This window comes from Lipotes vexillifer, unplaced genomic scaffold, assembly GCF_000442215.2.
Source record: "Lipotes vexillifer unplaced genomic scaffold, Lipotes_vexillifer_v1.1 scaffold708, whole genome shotgun sequence".
Taxonomy (NCBI): domain Eukaryota; kingdom Metazoa; phylum Chordata; class Mammalia; order Artiodactyla; family Lipotidae; genus Lipotes; species Lipotes vexillifer.
In genome coordinates this window covers 286,573-313,919 of record NW_006781346.1, presented here as the reverse complement: position 1 = coordinate 313,919, position 27,347 = coordinate 286,573, and the positions used below count along the sequence as shown (strand labels likewise).

The following is a 27,347-nucleotide window of genomic DNA, read 5'->3' as shown; positions in this document are numbered from 1 at the left end:
GCAGAGCGGCTGGGCCCCTGAGCCATGGCCGCTGAACCTGCGTGTCCGGAGCCTGTGCTCCGCAACGGGAGAGGCCACAACAGGGAGAGGCCTGTGTACTGCAAAAAAAAAAAAAAAAAAGGATGCTTTTCTGACTGAACTGTGCCATCAGTTTTCTACCTTTGAGCAGATGGAGCTAGTTTTCTTGGAAAACCCCAGAATCTCATCTGTGACTGACTTGTGAACAGGCAGAAACGATGCAAAAGTGTGCCACACGCACTTTCCCTTTTGCTTCCTGCCAGCTCAGAGCAAGCAAATAAAGTCTTGCTGACCTCTGGACTTGAATGCTAGCTCTTGTATTGAATGTATTCAGAGAGCCAATCAGTACCAACTCCAGTAAAAAGTCAAGCCCTGCCTTAGCTGGGGCAGAAGTCAGTGCTTTGTAACTTTCCCTTACAGGCAAGGTTGGGGAACCCCACAGGCCCTTTTGACCTTGTTCTCTTTCTCATGTCTCCCTGCGGCCTAGCAAGTACCTGGCCTAGAGTAGGTGTTTAATGACTCTTTGCTGGACCAACAGATAGAGGAATTAATGAAAAAGAGGGCAAAAATACCTTCTTAAGTATAACAGTTTGACAAAGGATGAACCCAACTGTTCTCAAACGTTGTCTTTCTTGCTCTGTAACCAAACCAGTGGCCCTTTTCAGTCCACATCCTTTTTGCTGTGGTTGACCCTGTTAGGCACTTCCAATTTCCTGATGCACTCTATCTTCCTTGGCTTGTGACTACATGTCCTTCTGACATCGCTCCTACTTCTCTGGCCACTTATTTCTCATTTTCCCCTTTGGCCTTCTCTGCATCCCTTCACCTTTTTTTTTTTTCTTCTTTTTTCCGGCCGCACCGCACTAGTATGTGGGATCTTAGTTCCCCGACCAGGGATCAAACCCGCGCCCCCTGCAGTGGAAGCTTGGAGTCCTAACCACTGGACCGCCAAGGAAGTCCCATTCATCCCTTCATCTTGATCATCACTGTCTTTCTAACGTCTCATGTCCTCTCTCTCTAGAGATACCCTCTCCCTAGGTTACCTTATGTACATATTTGGTGTCAACTACCACCTCTAGATCCTATAACAGGAAAATTTTCAAATGTGTAACTGTGTTTTATTTAACACTTGTGACTGTTGTCTGTGCTAGGTGGTAGGGATGTAGTGCTTTGAAAGACATGGTTTGGGCCCTCACAGAACTTATAGTTTGAAGGGAAGACAATCTTCAGCAAATACGTCCAAAAAGTTTGGATAAGTAGAGGGAGTTCCCTCCCTCTACTCCCAAAAAGTTTGGATAAGTAGAGGGAGTGGCCTAGTGGTTGGGATTCCAGGCTTTCACTGCCACGGCCCAGGTTCAATCCCTGGTCGAGGAACTGAGATCCCACAAGCTGTGGGGTGCTGCCCAAAAAATGGTTTGGATAAGTAGAGTGATAAAGGAAGTACAAGGCATTGCCTTGTGGGAGCAGAGAACCTCTCCAAGGAAGTGCCCCTTAATCTGTGACCTGAAAGACGACAAGGAGTTAATAAAGCAAAAGGAACAAGGTAGAAGCCAGAAAGAGACTATGAAGAGATGTGGTCAGAGATAAATGGTGGAGGGCCTTGGAAGGCATGACATGGGGGTTGAACTTTTTCCAAAAGAGAAATGAAAAACCTAGAAGGGGTTTTTAGCAGGAAAGTGACATGTCAGAATTGCTTTTAAAAGTGGCTCTGTTAGCAGCTTGAAGCCTGGATTGAATTTTAGCAAGAACAGAGGCAGGGAGAACAATGAGAAGGCTGCTGCAGTGGCCCAGGTAAAAGATGATGGTGGTGCCCTGGACTTGGGTGGCAAAAGAGATGAGTGATTACAGAGCTGTGTTCAAGGTAGAATCAATGGAATTGATCATTGGTTGGACAGAGTGGAAGATGAGGAAGATGGATTTGAGGATGATTTCTAGGTTTCTGGCTACGACAACTGGTTGAATGGTGTGTCATTTACTGAGATAGTTTGGTTAGGATGGAGGGTAAGCAAAATGATGGCTTTAGTTTTGAATATTATAGCAAACACTGCTAGCTGCCTGCCCAGTAAGCATATTACCTCCTCCTTTCTAAGAGAATCCTAAATTTGTTCAGGAATCTACTCCTCTATACATACCTTTGCTTCAGAGCAGCCAGGCCCTCCACTGTCTTCAAGGAATGCATTTCATTTTATTATTCTTTTTATTGAAATATAGTTGATTTACAATGTTGTATTAGTTTCAGGTGTACAGCAAAGTGATTCAGTTATACATATATATCTGTCTATTCTTTTTCAGCTTCTTTCCCCTTATAGATTATTACAAAATATTGAGTATAGTTCCTCGTGCTATACAGTAAGTCCTTGTTGGTTATCTATTTTATATATAGTAGAGTGTATATGTTAATCCCAAACTCTAATTCATCACCACCCCGCCGCCGTAAGGGTAGCTTTTTTTTTTTTTAAGACCCACAAATGCTCATTAAATACGGATCCCCCGTACAGGAATGCATTTTAAATAAGCTAAGACAATCATGGTTGTCAGTATTTGTTTCAGGCATGCAAATGTGATACAATTCTGTCCAATGGGATGAAGGGAAGGCTGCCCAGTGTTTCCAGAAAAGGTTTTATCTTATAAGGAGAGTATACTCCTGAATGCTTGTTGTTTGAAGCCACAGAAATTTTAGAGGTTGTTATAGCAGCGTAATCTAGCCAAAGCTCGGCTAACGCAAATAACTGAAACTACTGCAGCCCTCTTATGAGGCATTAACCACCAAGAGAGTTTGCCTGGGACAGAACCAAGCTGACAGGCAGAGCTTAGCAAAGCAAATGATGGAAAGAACTTGAATTCTAAAGATATCTTTGAGCTATTGACTTAACCAAGCCTGGAGTTACTTTTCCTCTGAATCTCTTATTGCATTAGATAACAAATTTCATAGAGTTTAAACCAGTTAAATTGGGTATTTCTGTTACTTGAAGTCAAAATACCTTGGCTAAAATAGACTAATAGCCTGAAAAAGGAATGAAATCCTAACACATGCTACAGCAGAGGGGAAGACAGAGGGCAGTGGGGAGTGATTATTCCTCAAACAGAGAGTGATTTAACACCACCACTGGCTATGTGACAGATAAGCTAATTTGCCCAAATCACCAAGCTTGGGTTTTTCCACCCACATTCATTTGGTTGCTTGCACATGACAACAGCAGCATTTGTTGGTTATGGGATTCAAAGGTCTGGGCATTGCAGTTACTAAGAGAACACAAACAGGTCAAGGTGGGACCTGACAGCCAGTTCAGCAGCTTTCACCTCATCAATGACCACAAGGCAGAGGAGTCCAAAGGATGATTTCTTTCAGCCCATGGCTGCCACGAAGGCTTGATGTGGTATTGGATCAGACTAAATGCACATCGTTTACTGAAACTGCTGGTATTCCTTCCATCTCAGATCTGTGGAAGCCACTGAATGTGATGGAAATGTGGTCTTATAGCTAAAACAGCAGTCTGGAGCCTGTGGCTGGCTGGTTTTATTTTTAGGATTAAAGGGGATCTCCATCAAGGCTCTTTCTTTTATTCTGAACCTCAGTTTCCCAAATATAGGAAGGAGAATTCACAGCAGCTTGAGGGAGTGGCAAAAATCTGGGCTTCCCGGTCAGACACGCCAAGATTTGAGTCAGCTTCAGCACCATCTAGTTATATGACCTTCGGTAAGTTACTTAACTCTTTGAGACTTGGTTTTTCCATCTATAATATTGGAATAATAAGAAATACCTGTTTATGTAATTACTTCATTCATTCAACAGACATTTATTGGGTGTCTCTTACGTACGAGGCAGTGCCCTAGATCTGAGTCCACAAAAGTGAGTGAAATAGACATAGCTCCTGTTCTCATGGAGCTTATGCTCTGTTGTGAGAAATAAATAACAGACACAAAGCACTTAGTACTGTGCCACTGTGCCTGGCTTTTAACAAGTACTCAGTAAATGTTTTGAGTTGACCAGAAATGTAATTATTGAAATTCAGTACCATTTTGATGTGCATGAGCTCCTTTCTCATGCTCCCTCTCCTATCTCAGGGCCTTTGCACATGATATTCTCTGTGTGGGTTGTTCTTTCCTCAGCTATTCACATGCTCCCCCTCTCACTTCATTCATACCTATATTCAAATCTCGCCTCCTCAGAGAGGCCATTCCTAATCACTTATTAAAATAGCCCTCCACCCCTACCACATTCTACCCACAGGATCCTTTCAAAGGATCTATCTTGCTTTAAACCCATTCTTGATGGGTTTAAAAATCCTCTGTTAGTGATAAATTCCTCTTAGATTCAGGGCAAATATTTGTACTAAAGTCTCTACAATGTAATCATATCATATAATTACATTTCAATATAATCATGTTTCTAAAGATAGGTTTCAAAACACTTTAAATAAAATAAGAGTGACCAGGACTTCCCTGGTGGTGCAGTGGTTAAGAATCCGCCTGCCAATGCAGGGGACACGGGTTCGAGCCCTGGTCTGGGAGGATCCCACGTGCCACGGGGCGGCTGAGCTTGTGCGCCACAACTAGTGAAGCCCACGTGACTGGAGCCCATGCTCCGCAACAAGGAGGGGCCACCGCAATGAGGCCCGCGCACTGCAATGAAGAGTGGCCCCCACTCGCCGCCAACTGGAGAAAACCCATGCACAGCAATGAAGACCCAATGCAGCCAAAAATAAAAAATAAATAAATAAATAAATAAAATAAGAATGACCAATAAGCATATGAAAAGATGCCCGGCATCCCTAGTCATCAGGAAAGTTTTTTATTTTTTTTAATTTTCATTTATTTTTGGCTGCGTTGGGTCTTCATTGCTGCGCGCGGGCTTTCCTCTGGTTGCAGCGAGCGGGGGCTACTCTTCATTGCGGTTGCTCGGGCTTCTCATTGCGGTGGCTTCTCTTGTTGCGGAGCACAGGCTCTAGGCGTGGGCTTCAGTAGTTGTGGCACGCAGGCTCAGTAGTTGTGGCTCGCGGGCTCTAGAGTGCAGGCTCAGTAGTTGTGGCTCACGGGCTTAGCTGCTCTGCGGCATGTGGGATCTTCCCAGACCAGGGCTCGAACCCGTGTCCCCTGCATTGGTAGGCGGATTCTTAACCACTGCACCACCAGGGAGGTCCCAGGAAAGTTTTTCAAACACTGATTCTATTAAGCGTTGGCAAGAACAGCTAGAATTCTCATACACTGCTGATGGGAATGCAAAATGGCACAGCAACTTTGGAAAACACTTCAGCAGTTTCTTGCATAGTTAAACTATACACTTACAACCCAGCCAACCCACTCCTAGGTATTTACCCAAGAGAACTGAAAACATATATACATATAAAGACATATATGAGTATTCATAACAGCATAATTCATAAATTCATAAAAACTGGTAACAACCTAAATGTCTATCAACTGATGAACTGACAAATAAAATATCATATAGCCATACAATGGAATACTACTCAGCAATAAAAAGGAACAAACTACTGATTCATGCTGCAACATGGATGAAACTCAAAAGCATTATTCTGAGTGAAAGAAGCCAGACTCAAAAAGCTACACACCATGTTGTTCCAAGTATCTGACCTTCCAAAATCAGATGAGTAGTTATCTGGGGCAGGGAGGAGGGGAGAGGGTTGAGTACAAATTGGCACAAGGGAATTTTGGGGGGATGCTGGAAGTATCTTGATTGTAGTGGTGATTACACAACTGTATACAATAGCTAAAACTCATCAAAATGTACAGTTAAGATGGGTGAATTTTATTGTATGCAAATTATGCCTTAATAAAGCTGTTATAAAATTTTAAAACATATATATGCATAGAAAATGATTCCATACTTATCTCTTGTGGTGGGATTTGGGTGCTTTTTATTTTCTTCTCTTTCCTTATCTAAATTTTGTAAAATTTCCACAATGGAGTATTTGTGCAGAGAGAGAAAAACACCAACAATAAAATGCCAGAAACATAAATAATTGGCTTGTTCAACAAGAAGTCTATTGCTGATTCCACATTGTTTGCTTGCAGTGAAGCCCATTTGGGTCACCTCCTTCTCAACTATCTTTCCTCAGTGGCACTTCTGAGGGGTGAGCTGAGGAAACAGATGCAAAAAGGTACAGAGCTTAATAGCAATGCTTTGTCCATCCAGCTCTCAGTTTGGCTGTCACCTGGATTTTTGGATGAATACACAGAAGACTAATGATAGGGGGGCTCTCATCCTAGTTGCCAACTCTGTCCTCCATTCCAACCTAAGTCAACTCATGTGTCCTCCAGGCCCCAAGAGAAAGTCCTCGGCAGAGGGCTGGGCAGATTGTGGTTTTCGGGGTCCAGGCCGGGCATCTGCCTCCAGCTCACGTTGGTCTGTTGAGTGCTGCACGGTCTTGGTCAAGTCAAGAGGCCATTCCTCAGTGGAGACCCGTGATTAGAATGATCGCTCATGCTGCAAATAGCAGGACAGGACATGGAGTCCCTTCAAGAGCTTTGCTGGGGTGGGGACGCTCAGGGTTAACAGGCCTCTGGCCCTTTTCCCCTATCACACAACCAATTCATTTCCAAACTTGCTGCCTATGAAATGGCAGTCACCTTAGGCTGCCCAAGGCGACCCAACCAGCTTGTAGGCAAAGGATGGCACATGGGGTGAAATCCATATTGCTTGCCCTTGTGTGCCTTGGGGTAACTGGACAAGGCCCCTGACAGGGCCCAGGTGTTTGTTGGGTCACAGGATTCCAGCCAGGATAATAAACCTACACTTATAAAAATACCTTCATAAAATATGACCTCATGGAGGGAGCATACAAGTTTCTAGCTGCTCTAGTCAAGAAGTAAAGCCCAACAGAAGCTCAGGGCAGATGGGGTGGGCACAGGGGAATGAGACAAATCATAGCTTTACTTGAGCCTCCGCTTCATCACCCATAAATGCCAAGTTGGGAAAGATCCTGGGTCCCAACCTGCGGCATCTGTCCTCGGGGCTCACACACACCCTATTTTCAGGAGGTACTTCCAATATCTTAAAACTCCACACATTATTCACAATAGTCAAAATGAGGAAGCAACCGAGATGTCCATCGATGGATGAATGGATGACTGGCATATACATATAATGGAATATTATCCAGCCTTTGAGAGGAAGGAAATTATGCACCTACTACGATATGGATGAACCTTGAGGACATTACGCTAAGTGAAATAAGCCGATCACAAAAGAACAAATCCTGTATGATTTCACCTGCATGAGGTACCTAGAGTAATCAAATTCACTGAGACCAAGTAGAATGGTGGTTACCAGGTGCAGGGAGGAATGGGGAGCTATTGTTTAATGGGTACAGAATTACAGTTTGGGATGTTAAAAAAAATTCTGGAAAGGGATAGTGGTGATGGTTACACAGCAACGCAAAGGCACTTAATGCCACTGAACTGTACACTTAAAAATGGTTACATGGTAACTTTTATGTTGTATATATTTTGCCACATACACAAAAAACCCAGACATTCCACAGGTACCCACAAGGCCTCACCCCTCATGAAAGCATCAAGTCATGCCTGATTCAAATCAAATCTGAACCAGCAGGCATAGCCTTTGACAGATTTTCTTTAAAAGAAATAACAATAACAGCAAATATATGAATTATGGCCTAGTGCAGGTTTTGTTTCTTGTTTTTTGTTTTGGCAGGCCCAATCTTTCAAAGCATGGCATCTTTGGGGGGAAGTAAAACAAAGGGGCCTTGATAGAAGTTTGGCTTGGGTGAGTGCCCTGGTCTCCCCCCAGCTGTAAAGGCTGTGATTTTGTGGTTGGGGAGACCATGCTAAGGGAGAAACACAGCAGAGGAGAGACCAGACAGTGTCTCCCAACAGATCCCCCCTGCCACAGGGACAAGCGTTTGGGTTTAAGAGGGCCCTTTCTCTGGTCTATTTTTAGAGCCTGGAGTCAGAGTTCTTTACAGCAAGCAGCCAGGAATCCTCTGGCCTATGTGACACAGAACACATACAGCACCAGAAATGGGGCCCACACATGCACTACCTAATGAGGGACAGGAGGGCACACCCTTTCCTAAGACCCTCATCCATCACTCCCAGACACCTTGACCAGGGTGGGGTCATGATGGATCTTGGCAGCCTGCTCAGTACATGGGTCATAGAGAGCATACACAGAACAGCTCAGGCCAGATATTACAAGAGTAAATACAATAGACTCTCGTTTCCCAGACCAGGAGCTTGAGGGCGGGGATTCGGGTTCTGTGAGCATATTCTGGTTCACCATCAGGCGAAACGTCCCTGTGGGAATTTCCAGCTCTCCTCCCCAATCCACCTTCCTTGAAAAGAAGGAAGGGGCGTGGGAAGAAACCAGAAGACAAATTCCAACCCAAACCCTGCCCCTCTGTGGCTCGTGACCTTGGTCCCTTTGAGCCTCAGTTACTTTGTAAAACAGCAACATCTCCTTCAGCCTCATTTGTATGGATCAAATGAGACAGTGTCCGGCGACATGCTTGGAGAACACACTGTACAGTGGCTTAGGAATTTTCTTCTGCCCCTACATCTAGTACTTAGAATGGAGTAAACAGGGTTAAGTCTTAAGTCATCGTGTGTCGATTAAGGAGACTACTGGAGCCTCAGAGCCACATTCTCTGCCCTGGAAATGTTTCTTTTTTATTCACTGAAATTCTGGCAGCAGTGCGTTTTCTATAGAGATGAGGGGGAAATACCCAGTTAACTGCAGATTACTGGAGCCGTGCGAGGATCACAAGGTGATCCCAATTCCTCCCACCTCCTGGAGAGAAGCCTCTCTCTTCAAGGTGATGCAGATATGCTGGGTGAGAGCCAGAGCGAACAAGGGATGGTCCCCATCCCTTTTTAGGGCACACAAGTTATCCATGCCAGGGAGAGGTTTAGTGTTTGTCATCCCAGAGGCCCCAGAAGACACCATAGCTTTGGTTGGCCACCTTCTCCCCTGCAATCCCCTGGAAGGAGCAGGGGGAAAGGCCTTGGGGAAGGCTTATACTTGCAGCTCCAGTGAGCAGATGTGTTTCGGAAGGCTGAAAGTGGGTGCTATGCCCTCCCTTCCTCCTGTCCATGAATAAATAAACCGATGCCTCTTGTGGCCTTGCAGCTGCCTGTCGCACTGTGAGCTCTCACCTGGGCCGCCGTGATGGTAGTGGGCCCTATGAGGAGAGGAGAGAGGACAGAGACCCACCCTTCTCTGGGCTCAGACCCAGAGTGCCTGAAACTGATGCAGGCTCCCCAGGGCTAGTTCCGCAGCTGCTCAGGCATGACGTCCTGTAAATGGTACTTTGGGGAGAAGAGAATGGCCGTGGACACTTCCTGGAACAAACAAGACAAACCTACACAGAACACACTATGTTCTCCTGGGAAGGGGTCAGGGGAGTGGCTTCAGTCATACATACAGGACACCAGGACGTGGACACCAAGCATCCGACGGACAGGGCAGCCTTGCTTTTCACTTCTTCCCAGCTGCCTAATTAGGATTTACATTTTCACTGTGTTCACCTTCCGGGGGTCCTTCTGGAGACAGCTGGAGATGGTCAAAACCATCAGGCACTGGAGGCACACAGACTCCTGCAGGGTTTCCAGCTGAGACTGGGCTAGCCTCATCTCTTCTAGCCTCAGTTTCACGTCTTCAGAAGGGGGATGGAAAACCCCTATTCCGAAAGCGTTTTGAGAATTCAGTGAGATGATGCCGGTGGCTTCTACCACACAGAAGGGTTTTCGGGGAACAAGGCTCCTCTCCCCTTACCCTCCTTTGCCTCTGTCTGAGGGGGGAGGTGGCAGAGAAGATTCCACTAGCAACTAACTGCTTACTGCCTTGTATTTGAGAGGGAGGCACATGGTACCCTCTGCTAACACCACACCAGGCCGCTAGCATGCCTGGGTGTCACGTGTCCAGCCGGGGCCCTCGGGTTCAGGGGCCGGCCCTCCATGTCCCACTCAAACGTCCCAGGCTGGTATGGTGAGGGGTGTATGGGAAAAGCCGGGACCCTCGGCGGCCAAGCCAGGGGGGGCCACGTGGCCACTGTGCAGCTGGAGGCGGCCGGGCCTGGGGGCCCCGCTGCTCGGGCCCGACTCGGAGGTTAGGCCCGAGTCGCTGGGCTGCACCTCCACGAAGACCCGCGTGCGCAGGAGCCCGCTGGGACGCCTCCCGGTGGCTCCCCCACGGCGGCTGGCAGAGCTGGGCGCGGAAGGCGGTCTGGAAGCCGCGGCGGAAGTTCTCATTGAAGTAGCCGTAGATGATGGGGTTGGCGCTGCTGTTGAAGAAGGCCAGCCAGTGGGCTAAGGGGAAGGCGTAGACGGTGACCAGGTGCAGCTGCGGCTCGCTCAGCTGCCCGTAGTCGATGAGCAGCAGCAGGGCCCAGAGAGGCAGCCAGGACAGCGTGAAGAACAGCGCCACCATGACCAGCATGGGCACCACCCGGGCCCTGCGCCGGCCGCCGCGGCCGCCCTCCCCGGCCGCCTCCTTGCCCGCGCGCGCGGGCTCCGGGGCCTTGCACAGCTTGCGGGCGATGCGCGCGTACATGACCGCGATCAGCGCCAGCGGCGCCAGGTAGATGTGCGAGAAGAGCACGACCGTATAGACCCTGCGCATGCCCTTCTCGGGCCAGGCCTCCCAGCACGAGTAGAGCGGGTAGGAGCGGTTGCGGGCGTCCACCATGAAGTGGTGCTCCTCGCGTGTGACGGTCAGCGTGACGGCCGAGGGGCACATGATGAGCAGGGCCAGGGCCCAGATGACCGCGATGGTGACCAGCGCCTTCCGCAGGGTCAGCTTCTCGCGGAAAGGGTGCACGATGCAGCGGAACCTGCGGCGACGGAGGAAAGAGAAGCGGGGGTCTGGGCGGGTCCCAGGGGTCCCAGTGGCCCCAGGGATGAGAGCCATCCCCGATTGAGGGCGGAGGGCTGGGAGCGGGGTAGGGGCACTCCACTTTCGACCTCGCACCTTAGGCGGCATCAAAGAAGGCTCAGGTGTTAATTAAGTTCGTTTGCAAGCAAACTGGTTTCTCACCTGTTGGGGAGTCAGCTCCTCGGCTGAGTAGCCACGCAACAAAGGCAAAAGGAGGGTTTTACAAGAGCTGAATCCTGTTTGTGCACTTTGGGGGATAAACATTAGCTGGCAGGTTGCAGAGCTGTAAGTCCGCACATTCTGTCCTTGAGTAGGCCGATCGGGTAGGTGTATCAGAGAAAACAATTTTTAGCTGTTTATGGCTTCTCCAGAAAATCTTGGGAGTTCAGGTGTAGAGTCTACATGACAGGTTGTCCCTATGTCACCTTGGCCAGCGTCCTTCCAACAGTGGCTCCACAGAATTAGGACAGACCTGCACCATTTCCTCATTAGGATGTCTCAGCAGTGATTATTATTACACCCTTAATTTACATCTGAGGAAACTGGGATTCAGAGGTGATAAGTAACCGGCTCAAGGTCACACAGCTAGCAAGTAGCAAGGACCAGCCTTGAACCCAGATTTCTCTTGCTCCACTGTGCCATATAAACCTGCAGCTGTAAACCCTCACTGTGCATTAGAATCTCCTGAAGCATTTTAAAAAATACCTGTGCCCAGTTCTCCTGGCCGAAGATGCCAATCTAATTAGTCTAAGAAAGTCATGGTGCAGTTTAGGAGCTGAACCTAGACTAGAACACAGGCCTAGAGCTGACTCCCAGCCATGCTGCTCTTTCTACTTCAGCAGACTGTGTCCTGCTCTCCCGACTCCCCACCCTTACCCCGGCCTGACAACACTTTCTACTTTTCCCACAGCCAGTCTCAAGCCTAGTTTTCTCGACCTACCTGACTCTGGCCTACTGGTCTCATAGCATCACATACTTAAGGAATTGCCAGAGAACAAATAGTTCTTAAAGCACATAGTACTGGCTGTAAGTGCAATAGCACTTAATGGATGGAGGGGTATCCTGGGGCAGACCAGGAAGGCTTCCTGGAGGAGACAGGAACTTGAAGAATAGTCCAAACACTACTGGGAGACACTGCACACTCACCTATCGCTAACGACGACAACAAAATGAAGACCAGCGAAGGAGGACTTCCCCCACCACCAGTGGCCTTGCAGACAGGAACCCACTTCTATCTCCCCAGCTGCCTACTTCACTGAGTCACAAAAGTCTGGGTTTGATGAGGCCCAAAGTGGAGAGAGGATGAAGACACTAGATTCTAGAAAGGGTGGAGCTAGTAGGTGCCCATGTTGGGAAGCAGACAAGGAGGAGGGTGTGGGTGTAAGGAAGAAATAGAATAATATTAACAGCTGACATTTGGTCTCTGTGCCAGGTGGTGTGTATCAGCTTTACAAACAGAAGTTCACTGAAGCCTCCCAGCCACCCTGTAGGATATTTACCATTTTACAGATGAGAAAACTGAGACTCAGAGCAGTTAATTGACTTAACCAAGGTCATGCAGCTAGGCAGCCCTCCAGCTTACCTGCCTGCCTCCCTTGCCCTGGGGGAAGTGCCTGGAGTGAACCCTTATTGAAAGGGCTCACTGAGAGGGAGGATGGAGAGGAGGACCTACTGCAGTTGGGTCAGTTGTGTTGCCTGCAAAGAAAGCCTCCTTGGTCCCTGGCTCCATTCCATTAGCAGACCCATGCTTATCAGAGAATCTGATGGAATCTGAGGCGGAAAGACCAGAAGTAGCTGGACACGGTGGAGATGGGGAATCAGGGACCAGCAAGGAGGCCTGCTGCTCAGGAAACAAGGACTGCCCCCAGGCTCCTCTTAGGGCCCAGGAATCCCTCTTAAACCTCCTCAGGAGCTGCCTCCGGGCCTTCCAGAAGGAGGTGGCAGTGTCCTCTGCAGTCCCCCAAGTCTAGAAGGCAGCCAGCCCCACAACCCTTCCCTCTGTGGCTCAGGATTCAGCCCCACCGACCACAGAGCAGCCCCAGCCTCCTGGCAGGCCCAGCAGTGGAGACAGCAGCTTGTCCTAGTGCCAGGCCCGGGATAACCAGACAGGAACCTTCTCACCTTTCCACGGCAATGGCCACCAGTGTGAAAACAGAAGCTGACACGGACATGCCCTGCACCAAGCCGCTCATCTTGCATGTGGCGTTGTCGAAGGGCCACCCTGCAATGACAGAAGCCACCAGAGTGAGAGATGCCTCAATCGCAGAGAGCCAGAGACCTCCGGCCATCGGGGCCAGTCTCCTCTGGCTTGCATCTTTCCTCCATGTCCTGCCAGGTCGTCATCCTGCCTCTGCTTACACACTTCCAGGAGTGAGGAACTGAGCAGCCTATACCACCATGGACAGTCCTATTAGAGACAGTCTTTATACTGACCAGCGATTTCTCTCCATGAACTTTAGATCCATCCAGCCCTGCCTGGCTTTCTGCTCCCGTAGCCCTGTTCCAGGTTCTAGGCCAGTGGTTCTCAGCCCTGGCTGCTCACTAGAATCAACGGAGAACTTGGAAAAGGACCAGTGCCCAGGCTCACACCAGACAACCGTATTTTCCAAATCTACCCAGGAGATTTGAGTGGCAGCCAAAGTTGAGAACCACTAGGACAGATCAAGCCTGACTGTCAGGCAGGGGGAGGTATAAGCAGCTCTAGCCCCTCCTACCTGATGTCCTCACTCTGATCCCCAAGCTTCTGCTTTCTCATGAGACCTGGGTCCCACCTGCTCTCAGGACTAGTAGCCAGGTCCACATCTTGGCTACCTGAGGCCTTGTGTTGGTAACTGCTTAGTGTTTCTGCCCCTCTAGGCCTGGGGGCAGGGCGGGGGGGGGCCCACCTTGTTCTTGTCTGTTGTGCCTGCAGACAGGAGTCATCCTCCAAGGCTGGGGTCTTCTTTCACCAACGGCCTCCCCCATGTTGATTTTCTGCCTGCACGCTTACTAGATGCCAGGCACTGGCTCACTCAATCCTCACAGCAGCCCCGTTATTCCCTCCTTTTTAAAGATGTGAAACTGAGGGGGAGACTAATTGATTTACAGTCTCTTTGTCCCTAAATCACTATGGATTAGTGGTGAGAGTTTGGTCTGGGTGCCAGGGAGTTTAAATGTCATGGAAAGTCAATATCGCTGTAGAGAGCAGCCTGATAGACATGAAAAAAATGTTCGAACCTCATTCATAATTTAAAAAATGCAAATGATATTTGCTGTGGAGAAATAGGAGCTCTCAGACATCGGTGGTGGGAATGAAAACCGATACAGCCCCTCTGGAGGGGAACTAGGCGATGCCTAACCTCTGCACTTATCTTTTGATCTGACAATCTCACTGTATCCTGAATATACACCTCTGATGACACAAAATACATATGCACAGAGTTATTCATTGTAGCACTGTTGTAACTGCAAAATATCAGAAACAATCTAAATGCCCATATAAAGAAGTTGTTGAATAAACTATGGTACATCTGCACAGGAGAGTATTATACAGCTGTAAAAAAGAATAAGGAAGACCTCTTTGAACTGATATGAAGAGGTTTTCAAAATATACTGCTAAATGCAAACAGCACAGTGCAAAGAGTATCTACAGTATATTACCCTTCATGTAAGAAGGAAGGGGATATAGGAAAATATACACTTCTGCTTATTTGTACAAAGGAAGTATAGGAAGGTAGATCAGAAAATAACGAGATCGGCTACCTATACAGGGAGGCGGTAAGAATGAGGAAGAATGGGGTGGTAGAGATGACAGAGGAGTGACCCTTCTCTGAGTGTATCTTTTTGTATGGATCTGACTCTTTAGAATTATGGCAATGTTTCACATCTTCAAAAAATAAGTTAATTAACATCAGGATGTGGGGGAAACCCAAAGTGGGACACAAACAATAACAAATGAACCTAAATGCATTACAAATGAATAAAATAACCACACTGAAGGGGAATGGGGAAGCAAGAAACTAACCTCAGTAACTTTGGAGAACAGTATCTTGACCGTATACTTTAAGATTACCAAAAGAACTATACACGTACACTATACTCTCATTAATAAATGTGTTTCTCACAAGGGTATGGGTTAGCAATACTGAATCTACCTTATGTGTATACCAAGATTGAACAAATAAGTAAATCTATTGTGGATAAATAGAGTTAGATTTCTCACTGTTAGAGAAAGAAGTTACAGGTGAGGAAAAGAGGAAAGTTAAAATGATCCTGTAATATTAGATTGGAATCAGAGGCATAATAGTTTTCAATATACATACAGATGGATAGATATAGAAATAAAGATGCACATGTTAAGTATGTGTGTGTTAGCACACATATATTTCCTAGCTCTGTCCCTCGAGAGGGCCTAGAAGCAATGAAACCCCAGTGCCAACGATCACATCTAGTGCCAAGGTCTTGGTTTCTAAATGCCATTCTCCAATATAAGGAACCAGACCTTAGAGAAATTGTTGATTGATTCCAGGGCTGGAGCGGGGAACGTACAAGGTGAGCCTGGAACACTTTATGATGCCAGAAAGTAAGGAGATACTAAAAAAAAAAAATCCATGGTGGCATGTCAAAAGGACACAGGAGCCAAATTGAAAGAGCTCCCAATAGTCAAAACTGGGGGCAATTTAAGCAACAAAATAATGGTAAAACTGGGTTATAACCCGTAGAGTAAAATAAATGTAGGGGGAATGATGTTAAGTAGAAGATCAACACTGAGGAAATATAACAGAAATAACTGTTGCAGGCAGGAACCATCCAATGGATGCTTTTAGTGAGTAAAGGGGAAAATGGTAGCTTTATAATGGAAAAATCTGGCAGACACCACATTAACCAAGTGGTCAACATTAACACCACCATTAATACATATGGATAGTGTGTGCCTTATCAATATGTCTTCTGTAGTATTCTCATCAAATATGCATAAACTAAATCTAATTGTAAGAAAACATAAGGCAAACCAAGTTTCTGGGGTTTCTGCAGAATAACTGATCAGTATTCTTCAAACATGTCAAGGTCAGGAAAGTCCAGAACCAAGGAACAGTCACAGGTTGGAGAAAAACAAACAAACAAACAAAAAAACCAGATACAATGTATGGCCCTCGGTTGGATCCTGGACTAGAAAAGGACTCCAGGGGACTCCTTTGTGGGGAAAGGAGTGAAATTCAAATAAAGTATGCAGATTAGTTAATAGTATTGTATCAATGCTAATTTCCAGGTTTCAATCATTATACTATGGTTATTTAGGATATTAACATTAAGGGCAGTTAGAATGGGCATCATCAGAAAATCTAACAAACAACAAATGCTGGAGAGGGTTTGGAGGAAAGGGAACCCTCTTGCACTGTTGGTGGGAATGTAAATTGATACAGCCACTATGGAGAACAGTATGGAGGTTCCTTAAAAAACTAAAAGTAGGGCTTCCCTGGTGGCGCAGTGGTTGAGAGTCCGCCTGCCAATGCAGGGGACACGGGTTCGTGCCCCGGTCCGGGAAGATCCCACATGCCGCGGAGCGGCTGGGCCCATGAGCCATGGCCGCTGAGCCTGCGTGTCTGGAGCCTGTGCTCCGCAACGGGAGAGGCCACAACAGTGAGAGGCCCGTGTACCGCAAAAAAAACAAAACAAAAAAAAACAACTAAAAGTAGAACTACCATATGACCCAGCAATCCCACTACTGGGCATATACCCAGAGAAAGCCATAATTCAAAATGACACATGCACCCCAGGGCTTCCCTGGTGCAGCAGTGGTTAAGAATCCACCTGCTAATGCAGGGGACACGGGTTCAAGCCCTGGTCCGGGAAGATCCCACATGTCGCGGAGCAACTAAGCCCACGAGCCACGACTACTGAAGCCTTCGTGCCTACAGCCTGTGCTCCTCAACAAGAGAAGCCATTGCAATGAGAAGCCCGCACACCACAATGAAGAGTAGCCCCCGCTCGCCACAACTAGAGAAAGCCGGCGCGAAGCAACGAAGACCCAGCACAGCCAAAAATTAATTAATTAATTATTTTTAAAAAGACACATGCACCCCAATGTTCATTGCAGCACTATTTACGGTAGCCAGGTCATGGAGGCAACCTGTGTCCATCAACAGAGGAATGGATAAAGAAGATGTAGTACATATATACGATGGGATATTACTCAGCCATAAAAAGGAATGAAATTGGGTCATTTGTACAAACGCGGATGGACCTAGAGACTGTCATACAGAGTGAAGTAAGTCAGAAAGAGAAAAACAAATATTGTATATTAATGCATGTATGTGGAATCTAGAAGAACGGTACAGATGAACCAGTTTGCAAGGCAGAAATAGAGACACAGATGTAGAGAACAAATGTATGGACACCAAGCAAGGAAAGCAAGGGGTGGGGGGTGGGGGGTGGGATGAATTGGGAGGTTGGGATTGACATATATACACTAATATGTATAAAATAGATAACTAATAAGAACCTGCTGTATAAATAAATAAATAAATAAAAGAAATTTAAAAGAAATAAAAGCTTAATCTCCCCCAGGGGAAAAAAAATAACGTTAAGGGAAGGTAGGTGAAGAGTATACAGGAACACTCGACCATTTTTGCAACTTTTCAGTACATCTATCTAAAATTATTTCAAAATAGCAAGTAAAAGAAAGCAAAACAAAACACACCCAGATTCAAAAGGCTACATACTGTATGATTCCATTTATATAATATTCTTGCAAAGGCAAAACGATATTTTCTGTCCCTACCGGAAAACAGACCAATGGTGCCAGGGAGCAGAGGGGAGAAGCAACTACAAAGGAACGAGGGGGAGTTTTGGGGGACAATGAAATTGTTCTATCTCTTGATTGTAACTACATGACTGTATATGTTTGTCAAAACTTGTGGAACTGTACACTAAAAAGGGTGGATTTTTTGTATGTTAAATTATACCTTAACAAAAATATTTAAATGTAAAACATGCACACGTGTACAATGAAATTTTTCTGTATCTTGATTGTAACTACATGACTGTATATGTTTGTCAAAACTTGTGGAACTGTACGCTAAAAAGGGTGGATTTTTTTGTATGTTAAATTATACCTTAACAAAAATATTTAAATGTAAAACATGCACACATGTACAATGCACATTTTGTAAGAATGCATGCAAATCACAAACATTACATTTAATAGAATGTTTGCTTATGAGTGGGGGAGGGGGCTTGGAGTGGGGTAAGGGTACAGAAGGGAATGAATAAAGATACACAAGGGGCTTCCCAACACAGTGAAGTCACATAGTGCCAGGAACAGTGGATGCGAATAATTCAACTCTCTGCACCTGAATTCAAAAAAACAGAAACAAAAACAAAGAAAGAAAAGCTATGTGAAGTTTTCTTTTCTTGCAGAAGATTCTGTTAGAAACAATGTAAATAGCCATCAAAAAGAGATTGGTTAAATCAATTGTAGTACATCCATACAATGGAATTCTAAACAGTTGTAAAAAAAGAATAAAAACCTCTTTCATTTATTAGTACGGAGTAACTTACACTATGTAAGTTAATTTTAATGAATCCTATTTACAAATTACATGCTACATTTTTAAGCAGGAAAAAAGTAAAGGTGCAGAACTGACTGGTTAGAAAGTTAGCATTTCCTTAATTTGCTTGTACTTATATAAAATATTTTTGGAAAGTGCTTGTACTTACACAAAGTATTTTGGGGGAGACATACAAGACACGGGCAGCATCGGTTCCCTCCCAGGAGAGAGCTGGAAGGCCAGAGCACTGGGGTGGAAGGAACACTTTTCACTGGATACCTTTTGTTAGCTTTTGACCATTGAACCATGTGAATGTGTTGTCAATTTAAACAATTTTTTAAATTTACACATGTGAAAAGGACCAGCAGACACCACCTTAACCCGCTAGTGACCTCACCATATCATTGTTAACTGGGGGGGGTGTGCGTGTGTGCGCCTGTATGTGTGTGCACCTCTGCACGTGTGTGCATGCATGCATATGTTTGCCTATGTGTTTTGGGAAGGATGCAGTTTCTGTTCAGCAGCCCTGAAAGAACCTGGGATTCAGCTGTGATTAAAGATCCCACCAGGCACAGCCAGTACAGCCGACGGGAAGCTGGCAGCCCTGGCTCCACTTTCTGGGTCCTGGAACCTACAGAAACACAGGCTGCTAGTCCCCCAGCCTCAAGTCAGCTAAGCCACTGCAAATGGGGCTGTCCATTTGAATCCTGAGTTCCTGGGAGCTCTGAGCTCAGAACCTGCAGGTGCAGACCTCTAGGGGTCTCCACAGCTCTGGAAACTAGTCCTTCCCACCAGTTAGTCTGTGGAGGCTTATTCTGAAGTAAGAAAGGCGAATCACAGGAGAGAGAACAGATGACGGTAGGATCGTTCTGATATTTGCAGGATGATAGGCAGGAATTTAGCGGTCGGGTGGTCTAGTTCTGCTTGGATCCCTTCTACAAAATCCCTGCTCAACAGCCAGCCAGTCCCTACTTAGACACTCCCAGTGACAGGGAGCACAATACCTGTACGAGAGAACACTCTTTTGTTGGAAAACATCTCAAATAAGTTTTCAGGTCCTTATTCAGAGGAAACCTGCCTCCCTCCCACTTCTTCCCGCTGGTTCTAGTTCTGCCCAAGGCAGCTACCTGGGAGAGTAGGATTGAACAGTGTAGTGGTTAGAAATATAGATGTGTGAATGCGGGACTTGACACTTAGCCGTGTAAACTACAGACCTGCCCCTTAATCACTCTGCGCATCAGTTTTCTCATCCATACACTGGGGATAACAATACCGCATACTTCATTGGATTGTTGTGGGGATTAGTTAAGATCATGCAGGAAGGGTAAATCACACAATGCCTGGAACGTAGAAAATGATTAATTCATTATATCTATTATTTCTAGTCGAATCCCTCAGCCACAAGGCTGTCTTGAGATTTTGAGACGATGGCATCTCGGCCAAGAGACCAGGCCAGCCATGATTTCAGGGGTAGGGGTACTCCTGCTGCCTCTAGAGCTTCCACTCACCAGTGATGAGGTTGTCCACAAGGGTGGTGGGCATGCAGAAAATGCCCACCAGCAGGTCGCTGACGGCCAGGTTGAGGATAAACATGTTGGTGACGGTGCGCATGTGCCGGTTCTTGAGCACAATGAAGCAGACCACGGTGTTGCCCACCATGCAGAGGAGGAAGATGAGCGCGTAGGCCACGATGAACACGGCAGCCACCAGGGAGGAGTGCTGGTAGTAGGAGGAGAAGGTGAGGTTTGCAGCAGTGTTGGCCTCGGCATCACTCCCATTCTGGCATGGGGGCCGGCTGCTGTTGGAAGGCTGGGAGGGCTCCCCTAGGAGCAAAGGAGCACACGGGTCAGGACCCCAGGCTAAGAAGAGATGACTGACTTCTCACCGCTGGTGAGATCCTTCTGCGCTCCAAACCCTGCCCCTGCCCTAATACCCAGATCATGTACTCAACTCCAGCTGCAACTGGATGCACTGATGCAAGACTTCTACCCCGCAGCCACTCAAACCCGGATCTCACACCTCCCACCCGGCCTTGTCCACCACTCATTTCATGTCCCAATGTTGGCTCTTCTCCATTTGCACACAATCCCCCTCTGCCCCATCTAGCCTCCATCCTTCTCAGCCCTGCTCTCTGCCCCAGAGGCTGACTTCTCAGGACTACATTACATCAGGACTATATGACCCAAGTTCCCTTGCCTTCTGGGTTGTCTGCTTGTTTGTTTGTTAGTTTGTTTATTGGCATATAGTTGATTTACAATGTTGTGTTAGTTTCTGCTGTACAGCAAAGGGAGTCAGTCATACGTATACATATATCCACTCTTTTTTAGATTCTATTCCCTGCCCTCTGGTTTTTGACTGGACTCAGCCAATGGGAGGCACTGAAGGAGCTTGAAGGAATGGAGGAGAGAGAAGTCAGGGTATTCATCTCCTGACTCTGTCGCTGCCTGGACCAGGTCTCCTGTGGGGCTGTCTTCATGGGCACAGCTCCTGCTGGGTGACTCCTCTCCCATGGCTCCAGCTCTTGCAGAGCCACAGTGACACCGTTCCCTCTCTGCACTGACCGCTTCCTGTGACTGCCGGTCGCTGGGTGAGTCACCATCCCATGCTGGTTCCCTTGCCTTCCCCTGCCCACTGTAAAGTCTCTCTATTAAACTCTATTCTGTTAAATCCTTTCTGAGTGCACCACTTGTTTTCTTCTGGGATCCTAACTATTAGACCCTCAAAATCTTTGCTATCCCTCATCATCATCTCCACAGAACTTTAGTTGGGGAAGGCAGGAAGGCCGTAGGGGGAGAGCGAGCGAAAGGGGACTCTGCACCAGGGCTGAGGATCAAAGAAAGCACACGTTAAGTTCTGCGGAAGACGATGCAAAGCCAAGGCCACCACACATCCTTTACCTCCTCCCATGGTGGTATCAGCTGCCTCATTTGCACAGCATTTAACAAAGCGCTTCCGTGTCTATTATTGGATCTAACCCTCCCCGTTACCCCATGAGGTAAACAGGTTAGGTATTAGTCCCATTTGAAATGGGAGAACTGGGATCAGAGGGGTTCCCAGACTTGCTTAAGGGGACACAGGGGTCTGCAACAGAGTTGGTCCTGCTCTGTGTGTCTCTAATTCATCCCAGGCTTCAGTGTGTGTCTCTCTAGACACGTATGGAAGGGAGCGGCTGAGTGTCCAACCACAGCTCTTCTGGGAAGTCATTAGTTATGGTGACTCATGATGTCGTCTTGTAAACCCTCCTCCTGCCTTCCTCTGGGACTGAACGTGGCCTGTTCCAGGAGATGAGGAGTCTTTAGGGGAATCTTCTGTTGCATCCAGAGCTCAGCCACTGGCCTGGAGGACAGCCAGAGGCTTGGGACCTGGAAGCTAGAAAGACCCTGGGGGAGCACAGGCCGGTGACCTGGCACAGTGGGAGCCACAGGGACCAGCAGGTGCAGCGGGGCACTCAGGAGGGGGGTGGAGGGACTGCCGGTGGAGGGGGAGAAGCTGGAAGTTTGGGGTGCACAGTGAGAAGAGGGAATGATATTCCCCTGCTTAGGCCCTCCAGGGGCATCCGGTTGTACCCAAACATCTTTATTTTAATACGTCAAACATGTACAAGAGAGAATGTAATAGTGAATATATACAAGAGTATATAGTTTAATGAACCATGACGAGAGAGAGAAGAGTATAAAGAACCCCCATGTACACATCATCCACCTTCAACAATTACCATCTCAAGGCCAATTTTGTTTCATCCATACCCACAACTCTCCTTGGATTATTCTGAGGCACAATCACATCACTTCCTTTCATTCATAAATATTTCAGATTGTATCTCTAAAAATTAGGACTCAAGAAAAATCCATAACCCAGTATCATTATCACACCTAACAAAAATAACCATTATGTCACAATATTATCAATTATCCAGCATTCAAAATTCCCTCATGGTTACAGAATTTTTTAAATAATTGGTTTGTTTGAGTGAGGATCCAAGCAAGGTTTCTGTTTCTATTCCGTATTATGTGGTGAACCACCCCAAAACCTCGTGACATGGCACTGTGGCTTAGGAATCTGAGTGGCCCTTCTGTAGGTCTCTCTTGGGATCACTCATGCAGCTGTGGTCATCTGATGGCTCAGCTGGGGCTGGCAGGTCCAAGATGACCTCCCTCACATGGCTGGTGGTTGGTGCTATGGTGTCTTAGTTCTCCTCCATGTGGCTTCTCATCTTCCAAGAGGATAGACTGGGCTTTTTTTTTTTTTTTTTTTGCGATACGCAGGCCTCTCACTGTTGTGGCCTCTCCCGTTGCGGAGCGCAGGCTCCGGATGCGCAGGCTCAGCGGCCACGGCTCACGGGCCCAGCCGCTCCGCGGCACGTGGGATCCTCCCGGACCGGGGCACGAACCCGTGTCCCCTGCATGGGCAGGCGGACTCTCAACCACTGCGCCACCAGGGAAGCCCTAGGCGGTCTGTTTCTTAATGCTAAGGGTGATCAGTGGGCTTAGCTGATGTCAGCCTGATCCCTCCACTGTCAAGTTCCCCATTAGCTTTTCACCAATGTTTTCAGACGGAGCCACAAACAATTATTGCCTAGACTCCTCATTGCATCTCGAATACAATCCAAACTCTTTACTGCATGGTCTGATTCCTGTTGTCATCACTGGCCTCACCCCCTGCTACTCTCCCCTTTGCCCTTTGTGCTCTGGTCACCTCATGATGCCTCCAACACATTCTTGCTCTTTCCAATCTCAATGCCTTTATCTCTTTCGATTCCCTCCGCCTCTTCCCCTCCTTTAGCTTTCAATTAAACATTGTCTTCTCCGAGAAGCCTGTACCCGATTACTCTAATTTAGGTGCCCCATTATTATCTCTCCCAGCATCCTGCTTATTTTCTTCAATCTGCCGATTTTATTTGTTTCCAGGTTTATTGGTTTTTTTCCTCCACCTTTGAAAGTCAGGTCCTGGAGAGCAGGGATCTTCACTCTTTCGTTGGTGGTCATATCCCCAGCATCTCATCAGGGCCTGACGATTGTAAATGCTTTACTAAATGGTTGTTGAATGGATAAATATTTGTATGAGGAGAAAAAGGAAGGAAAGACAAATCCTGACATCAGGTGACAGGTTCCTGCTCAAGGCTGGCATTTCTGGTGTTGGAAGGCCTTCTCCAGGGTCCTCTGGAAAGAAACCCCAATCACAGAGTCTGCTGGGAGCCTCCCTAGATAGCTCACCCTTGCTGAGCCTCAAAATCAACCCGCGTGACTTGGGGAAATCTGTGGGTGTGGATGGGTAGAGGAAATTGCCAGAACCTGCCCAGCTAAACTCTAGTCTGCCTGTTTCCCCCACTGCCTTTCATTTGGCCCTGAGAAGTGTCTGGGAGCAACGCTGCCCATCCCTGGACCCTGAGCCTGAGCATCAGTCTCTATGCTTAGGCCAGTTTCTGGCATTTATTCTCAAGGAGGAAAAACTGCTTCCTGTTCCTGGCAACTCCCCTGGCCTGTGGTGAGATGGGTTGGAGGCAGGCAGGCCTCCCACCCGACCTGGGCCCCAAGCCAGCAGCCGGAGACCTCATTAACAACTGGCCTCGTCCTTCTTGGGATCTGCCTGGTGCCCTTGCGGATATACTGCAGCCTGTGAAAATTTCATCCGCTGAACCCAATTGAGCCATTCCTCTACTCGCGGAGCTTCCTGGAGGTCTCAGGGTATAATAATGGTTATCTCCAGGGCATTCTGATGATCTGAGAGATCAAGCTGTGAGCCACTGAAAGTCTGGGGCCAGAGAGAAGATGCGGGTGCCCTGGTTCTCAGTGTGTGGTCCCCGGCCAGCAGCATCAGCGTCACCTGGAACTTGCTAGAAATGCAGATTCTCAGGAACCACCCCTGATCTAGGGAACCAGAAACCCCAGGGAACCAGAAGCCAGGTATCTCTGTTTTAACGCATCCTCCAGGTGATTCTGATGGACACTCCAGTCTGGGAACCACAGATAAAGGAGTTGGACCAAAGACCCTGAAGGTAGTGGATGCACACAGACTGGGAAATCCCGGCTCTCCTTCCTGGTGACTTCGGGCAATAGATGGAATATCTGTGTCCCCTCAAAATTCATATGCTATAACCTTTTCCCCAGTGTGATGGTATTTGGAAGTAGGGCCTTTGGGAGGTATAGTTGACCCTTGAACAACACATGGGGTGGTTAGGGGCTCGGACCCCTGTGCAGTTGAAAATCTGAATATAACTTTACAGTCAGCCCTCCGTATCTGTGGATCCACATCCATGGATTCAATGAGCCACAGATCGTTCAGTACTGTAGTACGCATCTACTGAAAAAAAAAATCTGGGTATAAGTGGACCAACGCAGTTCAGACCCGTGTTTTTCAAGGGTCAACTGTAATTAGGTCATGAGGGAAAGCTCTCATGAATGGGATTAGCGCCTTTATAAAAGAGACCTCAGAGAGTTCCCTTGCCCCTTCCACCACCTGAGGACACAGGGAGCCCGTGTGTGAACTAAGAAGCGGGTCCTCACCAGACACTGGATTGGCACCTTGATCTTGGACTTCCCAATCTCCAGAACTGTAAGAAGTAAATTTCAGTTGTTTATATAAGCCACCCAGTCTATGGTATTTTGTTATAGCAGCCCAAGCTGACTAAGACATGTCCTCATCTATGTGGGAACTTATTGTTCTCAGCTTTAAAGTGGAAACACACAATTCCTGGCTATGACCTCGGGTAAGTCATCACCTCTCTGGAAACCAAAGCCTTCACTGGCAAAAGGGAGATAAGCTCACACTTACTGAAAAGAGTGAGATAACGTATGAAGAGAACTCGGCAGAATGTGGGACACGTGGCACTCAATACGTGTTAGCCCAGCAGCAGACCTACTGACAGTACTAACCTGCTCAATGAATCTGAGCATGATATTTTTATAATACTTTTAGTGTGGGCCTCCCTGCAAAGCCTGAAAGGTAAATCAACACCAAAATGAGGTTCCTGAGCACAGAATCCGTCTGGGTACTGAGTTCACAGCTCTCCCACTAATACCTTCATCGTTATAGCCACCTGCTTGTCTGCCCTGGTACCACCACCTGGGAGCTCAGCCCCAGACTAGAGACCTGGGTTCACCATTCAGCACCCACTTCCCAAGAGCCTCCTGGGTGAACACAGCCTGGGCTGTGAGCCACTGGGGACCCACAGAAGAACACGACACAACACAGTACAGATGACTAATGAACACGGGAGACAAAAAGTTCGTTTGTAATCAAAGAGATGCAATTTTAAAAGAACACAGGGGTAAGCTTTCCATCAATCAGATTCACAGAGAGGAAAAGCGCTCAGTGACGCCAGAGGGTGGCTGTGCACTGCGGGGCGTTGGAGAGGCACACATCCGCTCAGCCTTTGCAACTGGGGCACATCCATTCAGCACCCTGACACCAGACTCACACCCGGAGCCAGGCGTTCCACTTCTAGGGGTTCACCTAAGGAACAGAACAAGTTCTGATGGTGTGAGGGAAAATTCTGGCCAAGGTTGAAATGCGTACAAAATAGTATGTACACGCATTATAAACTGTATTCCATATAAAAGTGTGTGTGTGTCACTCCAAACAAATGACAAAGAATAAACACAAAAACGTTAACAGTGTATATTCACAGCGGGTGTTTTAAGTGACTCTTATTTTCCTTTTCACTAACCTGAGTTTTAACCGTTCTAATCAGAAGGAAACTCTGATAAATATGATTAAAATACTCACTACTTTGGTGGTTCCCAACTCTGACAGTGTCTCTGGCAACATTTCCGGGGGCACGGAAAAGCAGAACCCACCTGGACTTCCAAGAAGCTTCTGTGTCCCGTGCTGGAGGGACACCAGCGAGCTTGCTCCTCTCCCCTCCTCTCTCCAGTGACCTTCCCCCGCATGGGCCACTTCCCCACAAGTCACCCACCGCCAGGCAGTGTGAGCAGACATCCTCCCAGCCTCTGGCCTCCCTCAGCCACGGAGCTCCCAGGCCGGGCAGGCAGCTGTGGAGGCTTCCAGGGGCTCTGAGGACGCCTCTAGGCTGGGGTTGGGCTGGGAGTGGGGGTGGGGACTGCTGTCCTCTGCTGTCTCACTGCACAGCATACCACGCAGCCAAGGCCCAGGGTGGAAGGCCTGAGGGGGACTACTGCCCACTGACCCCAGCAGCTCTGCAGGAGGCTGGGCAGACCGCAGTGTCTGTCTGCAAGCCCTCAGAGACCATCCAGATCCTATTTTGGGGCCAGCCACCCAAGAATACCTCCTTCTGCCCTCCAGTCAGTAATCCGGCCAGTCCGTAACCCTTGGTCAATGAGACCTGGTAAGCACACAGCTTCTAGGCCAACTCTGAGGGACGGAAGGTTCTTCCTGTTGTTGAGTTGAGTTGTCTTACTGTAACTTGTCCCCACCTGCCCCAGTTCTGCTCCCTGAAGCCACACAGAACAAGAATGGGCACCTGTCCCCAAGGCCATCCCCCTCTCCCTGCCGTTTTTCCCACCCTGAACATCTCAGTGTCTCTTCAGCAAGCAGGATTCTAGACCTATCTCACTGTCAATCCATTTTGATCTCCCCAGAAACTTTCCTCAAGATTACAAACCAGATCTCCCCTATTTGAAACGTATGCAATTGATTTTGGGGGGGACCTAAATTCAGGACTTTGCATTTCACTTCCATTTACATCTCACTTTCTTGGTTTTGATCCAGCATTCCAGAATGTTCAGATACCCTTCATTTAAATCTTGAACTGTTGCCGCGCGGGTGTCATGGCTCTTATCCACAGATTTCATGAGCATGCCTTTTATTTTCCCTCTAAATTATTTAATGTCATGTCAAGGTCAGAGTCCGAGGGACCTCTAAGCTGCATTGAAGTCCTAATGAAAGCCCCGCCATCAGTCCTCCAGCCCCCTTCCCGCAACTCTCCATCAGTTCACAGGGCTCTCATAAGAGAACTTAGCAGGGTC

At 47.5% G+C, this 27,347-nt stretch overlaps 1 protein-coding gene across 1 annotated transcript in view; it reads right to left on the bottom strand.

Moving 5' to 3' along the window:
* Nucleotides 1–9,966: 9,966 nt before the first annotated feature.
* NPFFR1 (neuropeptide FF receptor 1) overlaps nt 9,967–27,347 on the bottom strand; it is a 20,407-nt gene continuing 3,026 nt past the window's right edge. Inside the window, 4 exon segments of the mRNA XM_007454586.1 lie at nt 9,967–10,171; nt 10,173–10,832; nt 12,995–13,094; nt 19,911–20,225. Of these exon segments, the coding sequence (XP_007454648.1) occupies nt 9,967–10,171; nt 10,173–10,832; nt 12,995–13,094; nt 19,911–20,225 (1,280 nt within the window).